Raw genomic sequence first — 11,129 nt, 5'->3', positions numbered from 1 at the left:
GCAACTGATCAGTGAACGGTTCTCATGCTCGCACTAGGGGCCCACGTATTGGACGGTTTAATTCGAACTACATGCCATGTGCACAGACATGGTTGGTTGACCCAGTGGGACATCAGGTCCCAACCTCAAAACATTAGCAACCAACGACATCCCATTTCACATAAAGAATTTCGATCAGTGAGAAGAAGAGGGGTTGTAAATGGGTCAGTGGTGAGAATTTTGATCAGGACCACCCTGGCCTAATCAGTTTAAAATCCCAACTCAAGATGCAGCATGGTGTTTGCAATCAATTAGGGAGAATTCGTAAATGTAAACGCACCAGTCGACCTCTTCACCCACGGGAAGATCCAAAGATTCAACGGCTAAAAACTCTTACTTCACTGAAGGCTATTGACATTCAAACTGTTCTCTTACGTACTGACATTCCAATGGTGGTTTTAAAGTAACAATAAAAGAGATGAAGATCAATTTTAAAAAAAAAAAAAAACAGAGGTTCAACTACCATTGAAAAGCAAGATATGGGGAGATTGAAGAGAATATACACCTTTCCATCCATGTTCTTATTTACATGGGTTCTAATGCTTGCCAAACAAGGCCCCGAATGTGTTTTCGCCACTGTAAGTCATGTATAGAAAGCCATCTGGGTCCTTGTTATCCTCATAGATTGCAGACATAAGAGCAGCTGCAATGACCAAATGAAGCATAAGACCAGTCAGTGAGTGTCTTGGGGCTAGTTTGGATGTAGTAACAAAATGAATTGCAATTAGAATAGTAAATTAAGAATAACTTCAAAATGCCATCAATTTTTGCCATTTAAACTTTAATTGAACTAAAGGCATGTTTGGATATCATGGAAATTCATAGGAAATGGAAAGTATTTTCTTTGATGTAGGAACATGGGATGTTTGGATAGATAAGAAAATGGTGGGATGCACAGAGCAATTATACGGACCTTTCCATGGTTAGGTATCTGGCTCAAGAAACTTCCGTGACTATGTCCAAAGGATACAAGAATGCCAGTTGCTATCCAAAGCAGGCCCTTAAAAATAGATTCCATGTTTCGATAGTACTCATGAAAATAATCATTAGATAATTATTTATTAATTTCTTCTTTTTTTTTCCTCTTGGATTCCATGTATTCAAACATTATGTGAATGTTTCCTGATCTGATCCTAATCCAATACACTCGGTGCATCCAAATGGAGCATCATGGAAGTAATGAAATCTGTCTCAAATTCCTTACCAGTGGGTGGCAAAAGATTCTTCACAAAGATGAAAATGGCCTTCTCAGGGGTCAGATTCATCCTCTTTCGAATCACGTAAACAAATTGCCCCACAGTTAAGTCAGCAGGTACAAGATACCTGCACTCAAAAAAATAGCATGCGCAATAAATCAGGCCTAAAGAATGGTTAAAGGAAACATCCAACCAAAAACGAAAATGCAGTGTGTTAGATATCTCCCGCTCGTTAGATGAGCTGACAGAGACGGTGTGGTGTGCGTGAGTGATCCAGGGTTCAATCCAATGCCTTTTTTTAAAGAAACAACAATTTATTATAAAGCCCGCAATGCGGGTAAAGAATACACATAACTCGCACATGTGATGGGCCATATACCATATCCTGACTGTGCCAACTGGACAACGTAACCCTTAGATTGAAGGATTTTTAAGAGTGAAAATGGGAAGTCAAATTAACTTCAGTTGACTTCTGATAACCATCCACTTTCTTCCCCAAAACTCCAATGAAATTTAGGATTTGCCAGATCACTGTGATTTTGGGACATGGCCCATCCAAGGTAGAGACTAGAGAGCCTACCTGATGATAGGTTCAGATCAGGTAAACGTTGTGACATGAACAAAAAGCAAGTTACATTATGGGAAAGAAAATTGACAAATTCCATTCACTAACCCTATTATAAGATGATTATAAGAGTAAACACTATGCCATGTTTTGTAATATGACAACATGCAGATTTTTTCTCTTAAAATAATGGTCAGTGCAGCTGCTGCAGCTGTCGAAGTTCTGTACTACTGTGTCCAAAGAGAGAGACCAACTAGACTGAGAGCATTCATCCTTCACGGTTGAGACACATGTTAATGCAAAACTTTAAAAGCATATTAGATGTTAGGAAAGGCCTACGTGTGTTAGCAAAAAACTACTCGGGTTATAACACTGTTACTAGACCATGATAAACATGTTAGTACACAGATATTTTCCCCTAGGATGGGACTCGCATGATGAATAGACCAGGAGACAAATGGCTGGCTTCGCTAAGCAATAGGTGGTTCTCTATGGCACCTTTCTACTAACTAGACCAATCAGCCAAAAAAAACTCATCATTGATAGACATAGCATTTCACCTAATACATGCATTGCAGATAGACACTACTTTTTTTTTCTTTCTTTTACACGCGCACACACACCCCCACACACTCACGCCGTAGTGAGATTTCACCACCTATGGATACTCGAACCCTTGACAGGGTGTTGAAACTCCCAAGAGTCTGCCACCCGAGCAAGAGCAAGGATCCGAAATTAAAGAAAAGAGTAGGGAACAGAAGTCATAATCCAAAGGGCTGATCGGCTGATGCCTTTGGATGCTGGGCCCACTACCAAATCATTAGAACCTTTACTTACAATATTAAACAAAAATATTCAATCAAGATATAAGTTCCTGATTTTCTTGAAAATGTAGCACAACGACCATGGTTTGGCGCCATGGTCTACCCAGTGAAAGATGTTTGCCATGTGGCTTCAACGATTGTCGAAGCAAGAATGTGCAGGCCCTCTCTCAAAGGACTGGCATCACCTGCGAGGAAGCTCTCTCTCTCATAGAGAGAACATTTCTTACGTCAAAAATACATTGCAGGAAGTCTCACAGCATAAACACCAGGGTTCCTTAATTTCATAATAAGGGCTGAAAAGAAACCAAAAAAAAAAAAAAGTGGAAACAAAGACTAACTGATAAAGAAATGAAAAGAAACAGACTCAGCCATATTGAAATGAAGATGAAAAAAGTAACCAGCAAGGAAAAGACAAAATGAAAAGAAACAGACTCAACCATATTGAAATAAAGACAAAAAAAAAAAGAAGTAAGAACTAGTAAGGAAAAGACACCGACTTCTTTTTATCAATGTCCGGTATGTCACTCTTTTCAGCCCTTTCCACAATCACCTAAATTGCACAAAGACTTAGATAAGAATCTCATAGAAAAGGGGAATGGTAATTCAGAGAAGTAAACTGCATAATAAAAAAACCAAGAAACTTCTTACTGGAATCCTATCAGGATATTTCTCTCTAATCCGAGCTGCTTCAGCCTGCCTCTTTTCTGGCATGCAAAAAAACACAAATTTCATAAAGATGACAACGAGTTTTTGTAATGGCAATAAATGATAAAGAATTATGAATCTCATATCAATGGTATCAACAGAACCATGAAGGTATCAGCAGAATAATCTAGCAGGAAGTCCTTTTCCTCAAAATATTGCTAGAGGGTGTTTGATTTTCCATTGTAATGGTAAATACACGGTAAATGACTAATTATTACTATTGAACGTGTTTGATAACCAGGCTGTAGTTCTGCTTTGTAAAATCATACAAAAATTTTGACTTAAATTTGTGGGCTGCACTGTGATATATTTGACATATCCAAGCCATCCATCCATTTTAGATGAACATTTTGGGGCATCATCTGACAATAGAGGCAGATCCAACGCTCAATTGGCCCACACCAAAGGAAATAGCGTCGGTGAAACATCCACCATTGAAAGCTACTTCTTTCACCAGACCCACATTGGAGTTTATTTGTCATCTAAACCCTTCATAAGGTCACACAGGCATGAATAAGAGGAAAACACAAATATCAGCTTCATCCAAAGTATCTAAGAGCCTCAAGAAGTATTTAACAGTGGGTGTGAATGATTTATCACAGTTTCCTGTGGTGTGGTCCACTTGAGCTTTGGATCTGCCTCATTTTTGGGTTCATACCCTAAATGAGGCTGAAATATAGGATGAACGGTGTGGATAAGCCACGTACATCACAGTGGGCCCTACGTTCATTTGGCAACCATCCTCGGTTCTAGTGCCCAAAAGTTAAGCAGTCACATCTGCATCGTTTCTCATGCAGTAATAACCTGGGTAGGTAATTATTACCCATTTACCACGTAGTTACCTGTTACATGAAAAATCAAACAGGCCCTGGAAGTAAGAGAATGTATCCCACAAATTTGAATTTGCTCCCTGACCAATGTGAAAATTGATAACCCAACTTATAGGACCTGACAATGTGATGTCTGTACTCTGAACATTAATGCCAAAAACAGAATGACAAGGTTTCTGTTTTGACTCCTAAAATAACCTTAGATATATAGTCCAAAATAAGTTTATAAACCTCATCTTCAAATGAAGAAAAAAGTAGAAGGGGAAAAAAAAAAAAAGCATAAAAAGAAAAGAAAAACAACAGACGACCATTGTGGCTGTATAGGCCCGTATATTGGCCTCCGTAAGTGTGGCTGGATGGGCCGATAAGGCCCTTTTCTCAGCAAGTCAATTCACCCCTGCATTGTGTGACAGTGGGAACGATTATACAGTCGCAGTACGGCCATATTGAATCCTTTTTCTTTTCTTTTTTTGGAAGGCATATTGAATCCATTTTTAAACCATGGAGCTTCTTTTTTTTTTGGTAATAACATAACACCTAATTTGAAATTAAGCGAGCACCGCACACTATGAGATTGGATAAGCGTGCCCCATACAACAACTGCCTTGGCGCTCTATGTTTCGCCAAGCCATCAGCCAGCAGTTAGCCCTTATTGAGCTGAAGATGACATCGTACATTCTTATCAGGATGGTAACTAGCTAAGCAGTGTTAGAAAATCAATTGAATTAAAAAAAAAAAAAGTAATAAGTACTTGACAACAGCTATGACGCAACAAGTTCCTGAGAAAACAAAAAATCAACCCAAAAATTGACACTTCCATACTGTAAAACTGACCTAAATATCACAAAAGTATCCATCAAAATGACAATAAAAAGAATTTTCCATGAGAGGTTGAGTTTGTGTAAGAAATGCAAATGCAATGCAAAAAATCATCTCAACATGAAGTTAAAAATACAAAACCGTCGATGCCAATTAAGTATTGCTCACTGAGAAACAACAGCTCCCATAGTAAAAGAGCTCAAACTTGATGCCAGGCCTCATAAAAGCCCCAAAATATTTTAAAATAATATGATCTTAACTCTCTTTCTTTTTTTCTTTCTTTCTTTTGTTGAAATAACCTTTAAATAATCAAAGAGTTGAAATACTTTAATCTGATAGTTATTTCAGGACAGAGGTAGGTACATCATATAGACAGTTTTGGTCATAAAAAGGACCCAAATCTAATGATCAATGTCCCATGCATCCTCTACTTAACATGCCGTGTCCCGCTACATGCCCCTTTATTGACTAGAGCAATATCTTTTCTTTTCTTTTTTTCCTTATAAAAGTGTTATTTATTCCATCATTAAAACTAACTGGGGGGTAGTTTGCAATAATTGACTAAAGGAAAGGTGCTAATTACAAATACTCAAAAGGAAAGAGGTTGTTTACCAATACATTAAAAGGGAGGGATTTATATACAAAACACTGAAAAAGAAAAAAAGAAAAGAAAAGAAAAGAAAAAAGAAGGAGAAAGCAATAACCAGGAATCAACAATGAACGTAAAATAAAATCAATGGGACATGATATTGGGACATCAGGATAACAGAGGTATCATAGAAGCTCAATGCAACTCACTCCTACAGTATCATGTGGCAAACACATGGTGGTTGGGAAATAACCAGTCATCAATGGATGTAACATAATATTGATGGAACATGGCAACGATGACATCAACAAATCAGGATAGGCAGCTAACACAATCCAATCACTTGCTTTTTCTGATGGGGCATAATAATCGCCTGGTGGGCAACCATGCGGTTATGGATAAATTCTGATACACTGATAAGTGCTAATAGTTGATATGGATTAACATACACATATCTTGCAACATACACATAATTTGCACACAATCTCAGAAAGATCTATTCTCTAAAGAAAAGTTTACTTCTATTTATTCAACATTTGAAAACCATAATGCCACTTTAAAGAGAATGCATGTAAAAGAATCTACAACCAATACTTGAGCCTCAACCAGCAAACGCCATTAAATTTTCAACCTTGATCATCCTTTTTGTTGACTTGGGCATATAAAAATTGACGACTCCTTGTTGTTGATATCAGCACATGTATAATACACATGGGACCCACCAGATTGGTGATAGGATTTGTTATTTGGGCCCCTGCAACTTCATAGCAGGCTTCTTGTGATCATCCTGGCTTGCATTACACAATGAGATTTGTTCTTCTACATTCACACCAAGATACTAAAAATAAATTACACTAACTATTCTGACAGATCCAAATTGTGGCTTTCAAATGGATGATGACAGACAAAATATGCTGACAGCTGAAACTCAGAGGTAAGAAATGAACATGATAGTGCGGATTTTTCCACCCATGTGGTTTTTAAACCATGGGCCATCCCTGGCAAAGGCCACTAGGTGGATGATAGAAATCCAACATCTTACCAGCCACTTGTATGGTGGAGGGAGCTCTCTACCATGTTATCATAGAGTCACCGCAATCAGTGTTTGAAGTATCGGTATCGCTACAAGTTCCATTGGCTGGGATATGGAAACAATATCGATATCGCCAATAATATCACTGATAATCGGAAATGTGCGAAAACATGGGGAAAATGGTAGAATTTTCAATGAAACTTTAAGAGATGCTAAGATACACATTTGCATATTGAGGAATAAAAATTTACAAAAAGAACGTATACATAATAAGTTTCCATTTAATGGAGGCTTTAAAGCATGTGTCATCGTAAGAAACAGTCTAACCATCCCATCCATCCCATCTAACCATCCAATCATCCATCAAAAAATCCATCGGTATTGCAGAATATCGACAACTCATGATATTTTGCCGAGAAATCATTAACAACTAAAAAGGAAACGAAAGATTGTAGTCTTGATATTGCGCATCTTGCGGTAACAATAATATTGAGATATTAGCAACGACAAATTGAAAACTACATGCAACAATATGCTCATAAAAAATTTGAAATAGATTTTTTTTTTTTTAATAAACAAACTTTCTGTGATATCTCTACATTGACAATATTATTGAAATATCTCCAATACACTTGTGATACAAGCGTTACGGCATCACCTAGAATTTACACAGTAAAAAATATTGACGATACATTGGCGATATCGATACATTGGTAATACAAGCGATGCCTGAAATTTACATAATTGAAAATATTGGCGATATCGATATGTTGACGGTACTTAGTACATTGTTGATGCCTAAAATTTCTAATACTACTGGTGTTATCGGTATCACTACCAGTGTAATCGGTATCACCAAGCTAGAGATAACGATAATATCAGAGATAATTTAAACAATGACCAAGAGATTGATTTCAAACCAATCTAATAACTAATTAATCTAAAATGGCAAATGCCTAATAATAGAAAAAGAAAATCTAGGAAATAGTCCTCCACATCTTCAATCACGTCTTCAATTACATCTTTAAATTAGCCCGATATTTGTTCACAAATACTAAATTGCAAAATTTAATATTGAGGCCCCATATCTATAACTGAACAGTCCAAAATCAGCACATGTTATGCCCAGCAGTGGATCGTGGGCCTAGGTGGACCATACGCCTGCATTGGTTCCCAATTACTGTAGGCTTGCATCAGGGGTCAGCATTGAGCCCTTTTCACATTAGTTATGGACAAGTTCACAAGGTATTTGCAGGAAAAGATTCCATGGTGTATGTTGTTTGTAGATGACAATTTTGATTGACAAGACGAGGGAAGGCATAAAAACAAAGCTAGATTTATGGAGAGCTACTTTAGAATCTAAAGGATGTAAAATTAGTTTGACTAAAATGGAGTACATAAAGTGCAATTTTAGTAACAATAGGAAGGAAAACATGGAATTAGTAAAGATTGTTGACCAAGAAGTTTACCAAAATAACCACTTCCAATATCTTGGGTCGATAATATTATTGTTACCGCAACATGCGCGATAAGGACCTGTAAAACCTTCAAAGATTGAAAAGGATGTTGCCCATAGAATTCAATTGGGGTGGAAGAAATGGAGATGTGCCTCTGGAGTTTTATGTGATCATCATTTAACACTCAAACTGAGAGGGAATTTTTATAGGATGGCTATAAGACCAGCCATTAATGTCCAAAAGGGAGGGGAGAGAGAGAGAGAGAGAGAGAGAGAGAGAGAGAGAGAGAGAGAGAGAGACCAGCCATACTTTATGAAACAAAATGTTGGGAAGTTAAGAAACAACATGTCCATGAGAGGAGTGAAGCTAATGGATTAGTGCCAAGATAAGGACGGATAGAATTAGAAATGAATGCAATCAAAAGAATTTATGATTAGCACCAATAGGTAACAAGATAAGGGAAAGTAGACTTAGATGATTAGGTCAGGTGCAACAGAGACTAAGGACTAGTGCTGTTTTGGAGGAGTAAGTTCGTACAAGTTGAAGGCTCTAAAAAGGAAATAGGAAGTCCCAAAAAGACGTGGGTAGAGGTAGTAAGAAAAGACTTGATGACCTAAGGTCTAACTGAAGTCATGGCCCTTGATAGAGTGGAATGACAGAGATGGATTCATGTAGCCAATCCCAATTAGTTGGAATAAGGCTTAGATGATGGTGACAAAATGCTATATTCCTGCACCGAGTATCAATAGATGGCTAAGCATAACCAAATACAACCTTGGAGTTGGGATAGCTCGTATTTGTAGTCGACATTAATTAAATGCATCCTAGTATCCTCTTGGATTTGAATTAAAATTGAATAAAATAAAATTTTAGAGTTTTTCTTGCCGTTCGAAAGAAATAAGGAACAGAGAAAGTTGTGTTAAGCATACATGAATAAGTCAAATTCCTTTTGTATATTTTCTAATTTTCTTTTCTAATATAAGCACCTGTAAAACCTTCAAATAAAAAACACCTAGAAAGTGTCTATAGAAAGCATGAGTGGAAAAGTGAATTTGGAAGGGTCATTTTTCTTTGAATGAGATTAAGACGAGATGTAATGTGAATCAATTTATGTAGAGATGATTGAGGGATTGAAGAAGAGAACTTAATTTTGCACCAACAACACAATTCAAAGAGGTGAATTTTTAGGATTTTATTCCGTTGTAAGAAAGATTATTCCATCTAGAAAATACAACAAACTTCTACTTGCAAACCAATTTAGACATGGCATTCTCAAAAATCCAAGCATTTGTGTATTAAAACACTAACCAATACCTAATCTCAACCACTAATCTATATATTGAGTCTCATCCCTTAATTATCCCTAAAACACAAAAGAGGAATAATGTACCTGGATTATAGAAGGTATTGTAGAAAGTCTTTGGTGAAAATGTGATGGTTCCAACAAGATTGGGGCCACCATACAACACCCAAAACAGTGGAATACGATGCAGTGGAATCTTATTTTTAAAAATATCACTTATCAGACAATTCAAAAATCATCTATAACTATGCATGATGCATCCTAACTTGACATAAGGCTCATAACGATTATTAGAGGAGACAATCCAACAAGAAAAGAAATAATGGTCTTCTAGCACATGCCTATAGGCAAAAACCAGCATTTAAGCATAGTAGTGAAATTTTAAAACTGGACAAAACACACTGTCAAAAGACAAACGCAATAAAGAATATCAATTCAATAATCAATCAATCATTATATATATGGCCTAGACAATCCAACGATATCCAAGTGCATAAACCGAATCCAAAAAGTTCTTCCAGATACATTAACGTAATAAGGCCCATAGAAGGAAAAGCTCCAAACCCTGCAATGAATTCAGCCAACTCAACCAGAAAAATTACAACTTCCAGAACCCAGCATCCAATATCAAAAGCTAACTTCTACCACAGCACTAACTAAAAAACTTGGAAAATCCATATCTAGTATGAAGACGCTTTCTAAACCCTTGCCGTCTATAAGGTGGGGCCCACCACACAGTTGAAAAGCCGCAAAGATAAGGCTAATCCACTCATCAAGCAGGCCACCCCATTACAAAAACAATGGACGGTTTAGACGGTCCTCCAATGATGAGTGCCCTAGCCCCATTTTTGCACCAGGTCATCCGCGCGGCGAGGACGCCATTCCGTATGATCCAACGGAACCCTAATAGTACACGGACGACAATCACCGACACGGATCAAATCCCAGTTTGATGATCAAAAACCATTACAAAATCCAAACTAGGGTTTCACAAAAGCAACAACTAAAAAAATCCAGCAAAAGGCACATAAACACATCGAAAGAAAGAAGATGAAAACGAACCAAGAGGATGTTGGAGCTTGAAAGAGTTCTTGGCCATGGCGAGACCTTTCCTGCTACCGCTCTCTGCGATTTTCAAACATCCGAACGACAACATCAACACAAAAGAAGAATCGAACGAAAACAACAGAATCGAAGAAAGATGATCGAGAGAGAAGAAGACGGAGAAGGAATTGAGAGGAGAAGAAATATGAGTAATCGGAATAAGAAGGAATAGATGAGAGAAGAATCGTACCGAAGAAGAAGAAGAAGAAGAAGAAGAAGAAGAAGAAAAATCACCTGTCGAAATCAGAGAGGGGCGATTTCGTATTTGAAGAAGAGAATGGAAGAAAAGAGAGGTCTGTTGGGATTTGTTTTTAGTTGCCGGAAATTAGGGTTTTCTGCTACAGCACGGCACCGATGGCAATAAAAGGAAGGAATTTGGACGGGAAACAAACTTCTTCATGTCCACGTGTTCAAGTCATCCCCATCTACACCGTCGATGCATGTGGGAAGCGTGCCAAAATTCTCTGGGGCCCACCGTGATATCATGGGGTCTGTCCATCTCTTTCGCCAGTTTGGCGTGAATGGAAAGGGTTCGGATTGGTTGTTACCCGGGTAGCACTTTAATGGATGTTAATATGACCGTGTGGGGCCCACATTGACAAGTGAATTGTATATCCAAGCCGTTCATCTTTTATATCATCTTATTTTAGAACGTTATACTAAAT

At 37.6% G+C, this 11,129-nt stretch overlaps 1 protein-coding gene across 1 annotated transcript; it reads right to left on the bottom strand.

Annotated features, from left to right (window-relative positions):
* Positions 1 to 349: 349 nt before the first annotated feature.
* On the bottom strand, positions 350 to 10,834 carry LOC131240423 (autophagy-related protein 8C-like). The gene is made up of 6 exons (XM_058238648.1): positions 10,699 to 10,834; positions 10,423 to 10,485; positions 3,273 to 3,328; positions 3,122 to 3,174; positions 1,244 to 1,362; positions 350 to 682 (listed from the first exon to the last, which is right to left on the bottom strand). The coding sequence occupies exons 2-6, from the start codon at positions 10,457 to 10,459 to the stop codon at positions 576 to 578; spliced, it is 372 nt and encodes a 123-aa protein (XP_058094631.1). The 5' UTR covers positions 10,460 to 10,485; positions 10,699 to 10,834; the 3' UTR covers positions 350 to 575.
* Between the last annotated feature and the right edge of the window lie 295 nt (positions 10,835 to 11,129).

This window comes from Magnolia sinica, chromosome 1 (genome assembly GCF_029962835.1).
Source record: "Magnolia sinica isolate HGM2019 chromosome 1, MsV1, whole genome shotgun sequence".
Lineage (NCBI taxonomy): Eukaryota > Viridiplantae > Streptophyta > Magnoliopsida > Magnoliales > Magnoliaceae > Magnolia > Magnolia sinica.
The sequence above is the reverse complement of the archived record's forward strand: the minus strand, read 5'-3'. Positions and strand labels throughout refer to the sequence as shown.

Excerpts from the sequence above, each read along its gene's own strand:
- LOC131240423 (XM_058238648.1), bottom strand. The coding sequence starts at position 10,459 with ATGGCCAAGAACTCTTTCAAGCTCCAACATCCTCTTG. Across the intron at positions 1,363-3,121 it reads CCGGACATTGATAAAAAGAA|GTATCTTGTACCTGCTGACT; the intron begins GTCGGTGTCTTT and ends TTTTGAGTGCAG. Across the intron at positions 683-1,243 it reads GAATCTTTTGCCACCCACTG|CTGCTCTTATGTCTGCAATC; the intron begins GTAAGGAATTTG and ends TGGTCATTGCAG.